The 14,628-nt window shown below is 45.4% G+C and overlaps 1 protein-coding gene across 1 annotated transcript in view; it reads right to left on the bottom strand.

Annotated features, from left to right (window-relative positions):
• Nucleotides 1-1,734: 1,734 nt before the first annotated feature.
• LOC142486774 (uncharacterized) overlaps nucleotides 1,735-14,628 on the bottom strand; it is a gene marked incomplete at its 3' end in the record, with an annotated part of 86,182 nt that continues 73,288 nt past the window's right edge. Inside the window, exon 5 of the mRNA XM_075585230.1 lies at nucleotides 1,735-1,887. Within this exon, the coding sequence (XP_075441345.1) occupies nucleotides 1,735-1,887 (153 nt within the window). The remainder of the gene's footprint in view (nucleotides 1,888-14,628) is intronic.

Raw genomic sequence — 14,628 nt, 5'->3', positions numbered from 1 at the left:
CCCAACCATGTAGCATCAAAAGTCAGAACGATATTGTGAAGATCCAGCTGGTAAGTGGTGAATGGATAAGAATATACTGATGCATTTGTATGGGATTCTTCGGGACTGGATCACTAGGACAAGCTGCAAACTCCACAGGATTTCAACCACATCCAGGAAACGTCAAAATGTACACAGAACAAACAAAGACTGCACCAACTATGCTGACACAGGGATATCCTTAAAAAGAGGTATCCCAGCTTCAGCACAGGTGGCTCAAGCAGTGGCTCAGGTGTCCATATATGACACATGTCCACGGAGTCCAAGCTTTGCTACATTGTAATTGGGTGAAATACTCATGCTGCAAATGTATTTATATTGATCCGGAGGAAGGTAAAACAAAAACATTGTCCATTGGGAGAAGGGAGAAGGAGCGGCTCAGGGAGTAAAGGCACTGACTCTGGCACTGAGTTTGAAGCAGGGGAACCTGGTTCAATTCCCAGTGTCGGCTCCTTGTGACCTTGGGTAAGTCACTTTATCTCCCTGTACCTCAGGTGCCAAAACATAGATTGTAAGCTCCACAGGGCAGGGACCTGTGCCTGCAAAAAATGTTTCTGTAAAGCGCTACTTAAAACTAGCAGTGCTATACAAGAACATGCTATTATTATTATTAATTATATCTCACTAGGAGAAATAAAAATCCTACTTGGCTTTCTGGATCAATACTCTCTTTACTTGTTCTTGTCCCTGTATATCTTTCTTTTCTAAAAATGTTTCAACTGTTTAAATGTTTTTAATTGTTTTTAACATATCTAACGAAACTGTCTCCATGGGTAGGGGGCTCAACTCCAGTCCTCAAGACCCCCAAATAGGTCCGGTTTCAGGATATCCCAGCTTCAGCACAGATGGCTCAATCAGAGGCTCAGTCTTTGACTGAGCCTCTGATTGAGCCAGCCTCTGATTGAGCCACCTGTGCTGAAGCAGGGACTGATTGAGCCACCTGTCCTGAAGCAGGGATATCCTGAAACCCAGACCTATTGGGGGATCTTGAGGACTGGAGTTGAGAGCTCCCCTGCGGTAAAGAAGGAAAGTTCCTTGTATGGACCTTGGATATATTTGTAAATGACGGTTGCAGATTAATATGAGATTGATTCACAGATGTGCGAATATTCCAGGTGTGTTGGAGTTGTGTGCTGGAATATTCCTGACTGTGCACGTGACGTCCTCACGGCCTTTTTATACACAATCATCAACTACTGAACGGTCCCTACCCAACAGCTGCGGAGATATAGGCAGAAATGGGTCAACACACAAGCAGGGGCGGCCAACCCCAGTTCTCAAGAGCTACCAGCACGTCAGGTTTTCAGCATATCCCTGCTTCAGCACAGGTGGTGCAGCACAAACACTGAGCCACTGATTGAGCAACCTATGCTAAAGCAGGGATATCCTGAAAACCTGACCTGGTGGTGGTCCTTGAAGACTGGAGTTGGCTAACCCCTGATATAGAGGAACCAATGTAGAATTGTGGAAAGCTCAACTGGTGTGTTTATACTCAGTACTTGCTTTATCCTGCTCATTTTTGGAAATTAGGAGGAGCCCGATTATGAAAACAAAAAATAGCATTCAACATATCTGTACAAAAAAAAAAAAACTGTCAAACAGGACATCAAACAGGACACATTAATGGTACCCAATTGTTGGTCTCCACCAAGAATGAATACATTCATCTTAAGCAGTATCCAAAATGTTACTTACCATGAGTGGAGTCACTTCCCAAACTGGATCCACAATGAGAGCTTTATAGTACTTCTCGCAAGAATCTTTGTCCCAGGAAAAATTCCAGGAGAGCCAAACCTTGACCGCTTCCCAGAAAGAGTGGTCTTCCCTGTAACAGCTATTTGAGTAGCCCTAAAGAAGCAGAGACACAACTGAATGGGTGATGTCACTTTTCTTGCTGGCTGGGGGACGGATGGCAGTGTAACCTCATACATTGCAGACTACACTAGCTTGGGGGAAAAAGTACTTCAAGGTATAAAATATATCTCAGAGCAGCCAGGTCACATGGCAGCCACACTTATACAATCATGGTAATTACAAACTCTTTCACTCAATGCAACTTGTTTCATAATGTAGAATACTTTTAACTGGGACTCAACTGTTTTAATCTTAAAGGCGCAGTTCCTCTCCTCTCTTTATTTTTAACCCTCCTCCATTTTTTTTATTACGTGCGTTTTATTACGAAGCAGGGAGACTCCGGAGCTTACAACGCATTGGTTCCCGAGATATATACAGGGGGAAGGTGCCAACAGTAGCATCCCCTCCAGGAGATACACAATGGCAGTTTCCAATCTCTCACTTTATGCAGGCCAATTGGAAGCCATGACATCACTCGTCGCGGCTTCCCATTGGCCTGCTTGCCGCAGGGATTTAAATACCAGGAAGTAGCTGGCCGTACCTTTACCAGTATGTATCTTGCTGACCAAGGCGTCCCCCAGAGTTGAAAGGAAAGTGGTTCAGCTCTAGGGACCCTGTGCCTCCAAAAATGTAAAGAAAAGAGGGGGGTGATGGGGGGCAAAATGAGGATTGAGCCTTTCAACAGAAACCTCACATTTTACAACTTACAAAATTAAAAGCAGAAGCAATGCAAATAATGTTTATACCCATGCAACCTCCACTAATATTACCCTTACCCCAGCCCTATTACACTGTGCTGCAGAACATGCTGGAGCATTATAAAATGTTAATGATGGATGATGATTGATGATTAATGGATGATAATTGATGGTTGATGGATGATTGATGAATGATGATATCACACTTATTGGCACATCTCATGTTGATATTTAAAGCTCTGTTCACTCTGAAAAACCCACATTATGCTAGAGTAGAAATCTGGTCCCACATCCGTTTTCCAGACACCACAATTCTCTTCTTTAGTTGTGTTATTCTGAAGAAGAGGCCTGAAGCTTTAGCGTAAACAGGATCATTGGCAATGTGTGACAGCAATACTCCCAAACGGTCACGCAGGGTTCACCGTGGTGCTCAATACACCCAAGATCCCATCGTCTTAAATCTGGATCCTTATTCTATTCAAGCGGAAATGAAGGAGGAATACCCGTAATAGGATGCTAAATATTTATTACTATTAGGGTTTATTTGTAGGCCGCCAACATATTCCGCAGCGCGGTACAATGAGGGGTACAGAGATTTTATAATTACATAAACAGAAGGATATACAAATAAGGGCAGACGCGCGCAGACAGATACAGGAGGTAATGAGGGCCCTGATCCTGAGAGCTTACACTCTAGCGCAAATAAGGGACAATATGAAAACAAAAGGTAAAGTGGCTGCTCATTGTGGGATGGAGTAGGTTCCAGCCGCACAGCTAATCCCATTAATGTTTGAGGGTGGAGATGTTAGGGGGTGCTACGTAGCGTAGAGATGGGTCTAGCGCACAGCTGGTCCCAATGAGGTTGGGTGTGGAGGGGAAGTCTTACGCTTTGTTTAATAAACCAGATACGGAGCAGGTGCACGGATATATAAGTACATAGTGTGACAGTCAGGGATTCTGTATGCTAAAGTGAGGTGCAGTATGTGTGCTTTCCAGCATGCCAAAAACTGTACTTCATATTCAAGGTGTGTTCTTAGTAATGATTTATACAGTGGCACAATTACGCTTTCTTCCCTTCCATCCATACCCCATTTTATGCAAGATAAGATCTTATTTTGCCTTTGCAGCTACTGCTTGACATTGGGCACTATTGCCAAGACTGCTTTCTACAAGCACTCATAAATAGTTCTCCATCAAGGATTGCCCAACACATTACATGTACCTGGTCTTCTTCTGGTGGATTAAGCAAAGAGTAAGCCTGTTTTTGCATACTTTTACCTGTGCACCTCCACTGTTTACACTGTGTATATAGATGGATACAGAACTATCATGTTGGTATCACAATCTGAGCTGAACCTATACTTCCCTACAACAAATACTAAAAAACATAGTCATATTTATACCTGTTTCAAACTCTCCCGGTACCCGTGACAAGGGCGGATATCACAGGGCTGCAAAAATCGATATCAAAATTTATATGGAAGGGTAAAAAACCAAGGATAAACGCCAAAATGATGCAGAAGTCTAAGGAGGGGGGGGGGGGTCTAGCTGTCCCGAGCATTATGTCCTACTACAAAGCGGCGCAATTGTGCCAAATCACGCAATGGCACGGGGACCCCGAGCTCAGGAGGTGGGTGGCACTGGAGAAGGAGATGTGTGCCCCTCTAGAGTTTAGGGACCTAGGGCCTTATGCAGAGAGCATCGTTATTTCGAAATTCGCCATTTTTTGTACAATTTCGCGCAGAAACCGGCAGAAAATGGCGAGTTCCGAAAAACGCGCCATTTTGTTTTTTCAATTGCTAAAATTCGCCTCGCGGCTGGCGAGAACCTCCATCTTGCCATTTTTAAAACTCTCCGAATGCAGAGAGGTGCGAACGGCAAGTAGCGGCTGTTCGCGCCAAAAAATGGCGCGATTCTCGCATTTTTGCCGCGCCAGGAAAAGATGGCAAGATGGCGCTCGCCGCCTATAGTAAAGGGGGAAAAAAAGGCGCAAATTTGTTTTTACACGTTTCTGAAGCGCGCATTTCGCCAATTTAAACTCGCCACACGCATCCATGTTAAACATAGCAGAATTCGCACTTTTCTGCATATGGAGAATAAAACTCTCCAAAAAAGCTACTTTTTATGAAATTCGCCAATTTTAAAATTCTATGCTCTCTGCATGAGGCCCCTAATCTGGTACCCGAGGATACGGGTAAAGGACATAAACAAACCACTGACCTCTGTGCTCAACTCGCTCTCGGCCTGGGAGGCGTCTAAAGGTAACCGCTTGCTAACCTCCAAACACACACTTATGGCTGCCTTATATGGTAATCCGGATTTTGCTCCTGGACTAGCAGGCAAGAGTTTCCCACTGTGGCGCAAATTTGGGTTTAGGAGGTTGAAGGACCTGGAGAGTAGTAACACAATTAAATCATTTGAGCTATTAAAGTCAGAAACGGACATTCCCAACACAGAATTTATTAGGTACCTCCAGGTCCGGGCATTTTACAACGCACACCCAGTGAGACCACCATTAACAAATTTCGAAAGGCTCTGCGGGAGAGGTACAGTCACGCGGGGACTGATCTCTGCTTTGTACAGAGACGTGGTCGGTGCTGACAAGGACGGTACGAACAAGCCCAGATTTATGGACCAATGGGAATCAGACTTACAGTGCACACTAGAGGACGAGGACTGGACAGCGATCTTTAAGGCTGCAGCTAGAAGCTCCATTTGCACGACATTAAAGGAGAACTCATATAAGGTTCTGTTACGATGGTATCTCACCCCAGTTAGATTAGCTAAATTCGTCCCGGGCTCTTCCCCGCTCTGCCCCAAGAGACTCTTTGAAAAAGTCCATAGCCTGGACGAAACATGTTAGAGTGGTTGCCTGATGTTTGCTGCTAGCGATCAATAAAGTTTTTTAGACATCCATGCGTTGGCTGCTGAAGTTGCTGTGAACCACGGACCATCTTACCCCCTTCTTCCTGTGTCATCATTTCCGGCGGAGCACGCTGACGCCAGCTACACCAGAGGAGGAAGCCGCTGCAGAATTCCCTGCACCAACAGGGACGGCTTTTTCGTGAGTACTCCTAACCTCCACGCGGTATTTCAGGGAGATTATTGAGGCGGTTAGTGCCGGGCTGTGATTTACTTGGGGGCGCCCCTTAGGGAGGTGTCCCCCTGTACCTCTATCCGGCTTACTATTACCCAACTCCCTGTTTTCAATACCGGAGGCTTATTGTTTCATTAATCATTGCTGGGTCTCTCTTCAATCAAGTTGCCATAAAGTGTGTGCACTACCTGTTAGCAGCCTCGGTATACTGGGTAATTCCATATTCTCCTCTGATGGAGGCTGTGTAGCAGGACGGGATGGGCTGACCAGACAGAGGGATCCCTTAGATAGAATTAGTAAATCAGAAGCAGTATCGCCTAAGCGGATGTTGGTGAGCCATACAGCAGCTGTGGCATTGGACCGGTGGACGCAGACTGAAGATGAACAGATTGACAATCATCGCCTGACCCTTCTCCCCCCAACCTTTCCCTCCCCCACTTCCCTGTGTAGTCCTGGTTGTGTTGTCTTGTCGTCTCCCCATCATGTGACCAGTTTTGTGTTGTATGTCCCAGACAGCTTTTTTTTCTGTTTTGGTTTACCTAAAATGGAGGTTGATATTATTTTTCCCTATGTATGTATGCAAAAACCAATAAAAAGAAAGTTTAAAAAAAAAAAAACAACATAGTCATAGTGACATATACTCCTGGGCAGGGTCTTATGACATTCTACATGTGGCACGTCATATACGGTCAATGCTTTCATGAAAATAAATCTTTAAACAAGTATAAAGAAAATATGAAAACTCTGCACTAGGTAAAAATAAAAACGAAGGATTTATATTATCCCAGGGCTCTCTCTGGGCAAAAACTGTCACGGAGCTTCATAAAATCAGTTGATACAATATAGCAAGAATGGGTTCTATGCTACTAGTCCCATCTGCCACAAGGGTTCAAAGTTCAGGGAGTATCTGACTATTCTGTCATAGGCGTCGTCCATGCTGCCATAGACCGCACGGGCGACAGCAGGAGGGGGCGCACGTTGCACGAGAAATCAGTTCAAACTGATTTCTTGGCGCGACGGGCAGGTCACGTGAGCGGTTCGCTCAATGGGGGCGGACCAGCTCCGTGACATCACAGACACGTCCCAGACGGCGCATCTACCATGTCCTGCAAACGCACCCGCTTCACACGGGTGACGTCACGCACGCGCCTCCATGTGGACGAAGGCTGCATGGATGCAGCCATAGCCACGCTACAGGAGATACATAAGTCACATCTCCTTGTCATTGGGAAGGCTGCCAAGACTTGTGGATTTAAGCCTTTCCTCCTTTGCGGTGATTTATGAAACTGTGATCGATCAGCAAAGATTCTGCTTCCCAGGGTTCACCAAATGGTCACCTTTCAGTTTCAATCAATCTTTCAGTCAGTCTAACTCAGCAGCTACAATGTATTCTTATATTACTACGGTAACATTATCTGTTGTTACAGTTTGCAGCTCAAACTGCTGGGAACATTGTCAACAAATGATCACAAACAGGAAAGTGTTACAAAGATCTTGCACTGCTGGGGAAGTGGCTAAACCTGCTGTAGAAATCTAAGGATGCTCAGTATGTTAAAACACATAAAAAAATTGCATTGAGTTGAATAATATATATATATATTTTTTTTAATGCAGTAAGTATTATCTAATACTACAGAACTGATTATAACAAAAAATGTAGGATATTGCATGGGTTGCCTCTTTAACTGCACCGAAGACTTCTATCTGTCTGTGAATGCTCTCACTATTCACATTCACTTGCAGATTGGGGTATGCATCTATCTATGCAACATTGTATCTCGTACACGCTAAAGTACTGAACACACAAACCATGTTGTCATGACAAAAAAAAATGAATAGCAAATGCAACAGTGTGGTTCTCTTTGCAGCATTTCCAAACCACAAAGTGCAAAATACCAAGGCATTCTTTCTGTTCTTATATTCATATGGTGCAGTAGAGGAAAAAAGGGGTGACTCAACTTCTAACCATCCTGCCCCATCTTTTTGTAATGAAGGACATAAGAGCTACTCATAATATTTGACTCTGGGTCCCATTAAGGAAGATGCAAGGGTCTCGCTTTGATTCTACAGAACAGAAATTAGGAGAAGCCTCAGAGGCAGCAGCAGCAGCGCTGTGCGATTCAGAGGAAGGAGCGCACAGGATTGTGACTTGGCAGTGATATAGAATGGGGACATTTGTTGCGGTCATGGAGAGCCATCTGAGCCCAGCTGGAAAAAGCGGAGGGGTGTTTATATAGCAAAACTGAATCTGAGAGGTCCCAAATGGGACAGTTCTTTGTTTACTCCCTGCATTCTCTTCTTAAAATACATCCTATCGCATGTCAAAGTGCTACATGGCCATTCGAAGCAAAGAGTGGGGGGTAGTGTTGGTCCTTTCTTCCATATAGTGGTGGGAGTAGGGGTATGATACCTTTTATTGCACCAACAAGTAGTTGATAGTTTACACGCTTTCCAACCTCTCAGGGTCCGTCATCGTGTAACCCCAGTACCACAAGCTTTCCAACCTCTCGGGGTCATTCATCATGTAACCCCAGTACCACAAGCATTCCAACCTCTCAGGGTCCTTCATCATGTAACCCCAGTACCACAAGCTTTCCAACCTCTCAGGGTCCGTCATCGTGTAACCCCAGTACCACACGCTTTCCAACCTCTCAGGGTCCGTCATCGTGTAACCCCAGTACCACAAGCTTTCCAACCTCTCAGGGTCCGTCATCGTGTAACCCCAGTACCACAAGCTTTCCAACCTCTCAGGGTCCTTCATCGTGTAACCCCAGTACCACAAGCTTTCCAATCTCTCAGTGTCCATCGTGTAACCCCAGTACCACAAGCTTTCCAATCTCTCAGTGTCCATCGTGTAACCCCAGTACCACAAGCTTTCCAACCTCTCGGGGTCCTTCATCGTGTAACCCCAGTACCACAAGCTTTCCAACCTCTCAGGGTCCTTCATCGTGTAACCCCAGTACCACCAGCTTTCCAACCTCTCAGGGTCCTTCATCGTGTAACCCCAGTACCACAAGCTTTCCAACCTCTCAGGGCCCGTCACCATGTAACCCCAATACCACAAGCTTTCCAACCTCTCAGGGTCCTTCATCGTGTAACCCCAGTACCACCAGCTTTCCAATCTCTCAGTGTCCATCGTGTAACCCCAGTACCACAAGCTTTCCAACCTCTCGGGGTCCTTCATCGTGTAACCCCAGTACCACAAGCTTTCCAACCTCTCAGGGTCCGTCATCGTGTAACCCTAGTACCACAAGCTTTCCGACCTCTCAGGGTCCTTAATCGTGTAACCCCAGTACCACAAGCTTTCCAACCTCTCGGGGTCCTTCATCATGTAACCCCAGTACCACAAGCTTTCCAACCTCTTGGGGTCCATCATCATGTAACCCCAGTACCACAAGCTTTCCAACCTCTCAGGATCCTTCATCGTGTAACCCCAGTACCACCAGCTTTCCAACCTCTCAGGGTCCTTCATCGTGTAACCCCAGTACCACAAGCTTTCCAACCTCTCAGGGCCCGTCACCATGTAACCCCAGTACCACAAGCTTTCCAACCTCTCAGGGTCCTTCATCATGTAACCCCAGTACCACCAGCTTTCCAATCTCTCAGTGTCCATCGTGTAACCCCAGTACCACAAGCTTTCCAACCTCTCGGGGTCCTTCATCGTGTAACCCCAGTACCACAAGCTTTCCAACCTCTCAGGGTCCGTCATCGTGTAACCCTAGTACCACAAGCTTTCCGACCTCTCAGGGTCCTTAATCGTGTAACCCCAGTACCACAAGCTTTCCAACCTCTCGGGGTCCTTCATCATGTAACCCCAGTACCACAAGCTTTCCAACCTCTTGGGGTCCATCATCATGTAACCCCAGTACCACAAGCTTTCCAACCTCTCAGGATCCTTCATCGTGTAACCCCAGTACCACAAGCTTTCCAACCTCTCAGGGTCCGTCATCGTTTAACCCCAGTACCACAAGCTTTCCAACCTCTCAGGGTCCTTCATGTAACCCCAGTACCACAAGCTTTCCAACCTCTCAGGGTCCGTCATCGTTTAACCCCAGTACCACAAGCTTTCCAACCTCTTGGGGTACTTCATCGTGTAACCCCAGTACCACAAGCTTTCTAACCTCTCAGGGTCCGTCATCGTGTAACCCCAGTACCACAAGCTTTCCAACCTCTCAGGGTCCGTCATCATGTAACCGCAGTACCACAAGTTTTCCAACCTTTCAGGGTCAGTCATCATGTAACCCCAGTACCACAAGATTTCCAACCTGTCGGGGTCCTTCATCGGGTATGCCAGACACACAGTACAGTGTATGGAAGAGGGATTTCTGGTTACAATGGATGTAGACAGGAAGTGTGAAATAAGATGAGGTAGAAGCAGGTCGCCTGGTGTGAAAATGAACAGTAGAGACATACTGTAGAAGGCTATTCTCTTTTGAAATGCAAATGCAGTCTAGACATTAAGGAGAGGTGAGGGGGACAATACACTGAATGTAAAAAAAAAATCTATCAATGGGAAAACCACTACAACTATTTAATGTCCGGTAATCTATATAACGAATGTTATCAGGTAATAGTGCAAATGTCTGTGCATGTGTGCACAGGTGAGTGTACGTAAAAGAACAATAAATAAATATGCACAAGTGTGTGTGTGTGCATGCCTATACACCCATAAACATACACACACACACACCTAGACAAGCACATACACATATATAAAGAGTAAATGTGCACACATCTGCATCTGTACATAAAAAAGCATAGTCTGTCTGTGAGTGGGTTCCCTGGCTTTGCATCTCATCCCAGGCTATGTTTAAAAGCGGTGGTTAAAACAGCGAGCATTGGCTTAACGGTTCCATGTAATAATGGAGTTGAGACAAAAGGTGGCACTGTGTGTTCATTGGCATGTCATTTCCCAGAAACCCTTGCTGCAGTGGAAGCACTGTAGGCTAGGTGATAATGGCGAAAAGCCGGGTTGCAGACCTGCCTAAGACATGTGAATGTGCTCACAAATGATCTTTTTATATGCTGAAAAAAAGCATACAAATATGTGGGGATGTATACACACATGTAAATAAAAGCCAATGAAAGGTATCATACCACCTAATCCCTCCTTTGTTCCTACATGTACATTGGAATGCTGTTCAACCTTGAGGCTTATCTAACTTTAGAGGTTGGAATAAAACATGACAAAATGCTGTAAATCAAACATTTTATGAACTGTACTAAATGTATAAGAAATGATACACTCTTAGTTGATTTCCACAGGTATGACAGCTAGGAAAACATTAACACCCAGACGTTTGTTGCACCGTGCGGCATCTCATTTCGATGCTTTATACCAGGGCTTCAACTAGCGGCGCGCAGAAAGCCTGAGTGTGACCCTCGGACTGTCAGCTGCCCCAGCAACTAGTATGAAATTAGCAGGAACAAAGAGCAATTTGTCACACTAAAAAGTACTTGTAAGTTACGGTAATGTAAATATATACAGTAGGGCCCCGCTCATAAGGCGGGCGCCGCTGCAGGGTGCCGCCTGAAAGCGAAAATCATCGAAAAGCGGATGCTATGTCCACTGGTGATTTTCCGTGTCTCCTACACCTTCTGCGCATGCGCAGACTCAGCCTCTCCCGCGTTCTGCGCATGTGCGAACTCGCCCGTCCCCTCTTCTGCGCATGTGTGAACTCGCCCGTCCCCCCTTCTGCGCATGCGCGAACTTGGCCGCCCCCCCTTCTGCGCATGCGCAAACTCGCCCGTCCCCTTCTGCGCATGCGCGGACATGGCGACCCCCTTCTCGGTACCGCTGTATTGGCGGATCGCCGAGATGGGGGGCCCTACTGTATGGTACAGATATTATACATGCTTTCAGCATGTTTCAATATTATAATCTAAGTCTTTAAATGTATCTAAAATGACATTGCAATCAGATTGTGGCCCTTTTCAGATCTGGCCCCTTTGGAGAACTGGCTGAAGAGCCCTGGTTTATACTGTGATTTGCACCTGCAGTAAAAGGGTTTACTAAGAATATACCAAGGATCCGACATTCTGATGAATGGTTAATAAAGTGATGCCGTTGCTATGGAGCGGCACAAGTGGCGCGTTGCGTCCTCGTACTTATACTCAGAAGTTGATCATCTCCAGATTGATCAACGCAGTGATGAAAGTGTGGAGTTAGAAGGGGTACAGAGTACCCCTACTTTGTCATTTACAGTCCAAGAACACCCCTACTTTGTCTTACTTTTTACTACTAATTTACATGGTTTGTACGTAAAGAAGATCGGTTTATTTTAGGAAGCCTCTCTTTTTCTGCATTCTGAGCAAAATGTAAATAGCTGGTCCCATAGTCTCATAAATGTATATTTTATTTAGATTTTTTTTAAAATCAAATTCAGACACAGTACCACTTATTCTTAAAGCTAGTGACCCTGTGTTTCATGTTTCTGAGGCTGGAAATGTCTGGGCAACTTGCACGAGATGCTGATCACTGACTGCACCACACCTCTGGAACGTTCTTCCCCTAAATATCGGAGGAGCATCCTCTCTACCCACCTTTAAGACCCACCTGCTTAATGAAGCATATGAATAGCTCCATGGCTAATAATTTACACCTCATACCCTGGCCCAATGCAGACGCGCATACCAGAACAACCTCCTGTCTCTCTACGTTCTTCCTACCTACCAATTAGATTGTAAGCTCTTTGGAGCAGGGACTCCTTTTCCTAAATGTTACTTTTATGTCTGAAAGCGCTTCTTCCCATGATCTGTTATTTGTTATTTATATGATTGTCACGTGTATTACTGCTGTACATTAATGGCGTTCTATAAATAAAGACATACATACATACAACCCCGAATCCTCCTGTATGGGGAAAAAACATCAAACCAATGTAGGGTACAGAGCTTCCAAACCTCACCGGTCTCTCTCATAACTGAGCACTTGAAGAATAGACCTGTAAAGTTTGAAATGCTCTGTATTCTCATCTAAGAAGTATTTTCATGTTTCATGTTCTCCGGTAGAAGAGATGTGGTGCATCCAAAATTGGAGAGAATTCCATTCACAGCATATATAGATAATCAGGATGACAAAGGAAAGTCCTTAAGTAGTAATGCGTGTATATAGGAAGGGTTAAGTGTCTAGTGGGGTCCACTTGACCTCCACAGCTTAAACACAGTATACACCCAAACAAATAAGCAATATCACGATGCACAAGCACAGGTATGCATATATATATATATGATAGGGCACTGCAGCCCTTTACCTGAGTGCTTGGGTGGACATCCAGACATCCAGGGCGTGCAGCCCATCCAGGTAGGTAAACAGCAGAGTAGAGGATGATGATGGATCGCACAGCCACGAAAATCCAAATCCCAGTGGAACCGGAGGATATAAAATAAAAGTGCACACTCCAATATGGCAATAGGTCCATCATCATCCTCTACTCTTTCATGTTCTCCGGATCTGAACTCCCATTAATTTCAGCTCTGTGGATCCTCTGCCGCCCGAGATACAAACGCGAAGGGGTTGCTGGTATCTCCGAAACGTTTAAAGCCCCCGTCACGTGGGCCAATAGGAAGCCGCACCGGATGACGTCACGGCCTTCTATTGGCCCGCAGGGCGAGGGAGATTTTGAAAAATGACCATTACGTGATCCGTGTTAGCCAAGCGGCTACTGGCACCACCTACAGAGGTCTGTATCTCTGGGAGCAGGGGTCCCCGAAACTGAAATTAATAGGGTTCAGCTTCGGAGACACTGTGTTTCAATCCTATGTTAAAAAAAAAAACTTTGCCTGCACGGATCGCCTCTTTAATCCATTATAAAGTGCGGTTACTAACAATGATTCTACACTTCTCCAGGGTCAACACAGGCACTACAACATTGAACAACATCTGGTTATACTCCATTAGGCCTGGGACATAGCGCCTTTAACCAGTGCGGAGGCGCGCTGAGGCTCAGGGAAAGCGGTGCTTTCCCTGGCCTTACACAGCTCGCCGTCAGGGGGAGGGCCGGGGCAGAGACGCAGAATGTGATACATCGCATTATAATCTGTGCACCATGTAACTCCCCCAGACGACTCCTGCTGGCTCTCACCATGGATCAAGCTGGGGAGATGTGGCAAAATTAGAGCAAATTTCTTTGGTACATAGGAACGCTGTGAAAATGCCTTGGTTTTGCTCCAAAAGTGCCGTGATACATAGACCCTCTATATATTTAGCCTTTGTGAGCAATCAACATACCATTTTTTTTTTAGGCCAACGCAGACCTAAGCCAGTTGTCCTGAAGATAATTAAAGTTATGTTAATTGGTTTATTAAGTGTTTGAGTAACCTTGAAAAACGGTCCTTTTGGTTGCTCTCATGAACCAAATTTGGGGGGTCCGGTATAGTATTTGTAATTTCGCCGATGGATACATGTCTTCAATATCCATCAAGTATATTACATTATAAAAGAAATGTTACCCAAGGCACAGCAGGTGATACATAGCTTTGTGCTTTTAACTTTGCAGCTAACCCAATATCCACTTTAATCTACTGGAAATTAGACCACCGTATTGGCAAAGATGTTTACAAGCTTGGCAACACTCCAACCTCTGTGAAAGGCTACAGAAGTGCTGACAGCAGTCACTGGTTTTATTTCAATCACCCTTATCCCACTTGAGAGACTTGTTGATAGAAAAAGACGAGTGATTTCTTAAGCCAAGGGTTCTCAACTCCAGTCCACAACAATTCCACAGTGCAGTGATATGGACTGATATTTCAGATGCATTTTGAACACACGTAACACTGCAATCACAGCTATGCCTCCACACTCTCTCACTTACTGCTTCCCCAACACCAACTCCCTCACACATTACCTGCTCTCACAGCTCTACCTCTGCACATTCCCACTTACTGCTTCCCCAACACCAACTCCCTCACACATTACCTACTCTCACAGCTCTACCTCTG

This window comes from Ascaphus truei, unplaced genomic scaffold (assembly GCF_040206685.1).
Source record: "Ascaphus truei isolate aAscTru1 unplaced genomic scaffold, aAscTru1.hap1 HAP1_SCAFFOLD_985, whole genome shotgun sequence".
NCBI classification, from domain to species: Eukaryota; Metazoa; Chordata; class Amphibia; order Anura; family Ascaphidae; genus Ascaphus; species Ascaphus truei.
Note: the sequence above shows the minus strand (reverse complement) of the source record. Positions and strands in the feature narration are given on the sequence as shown.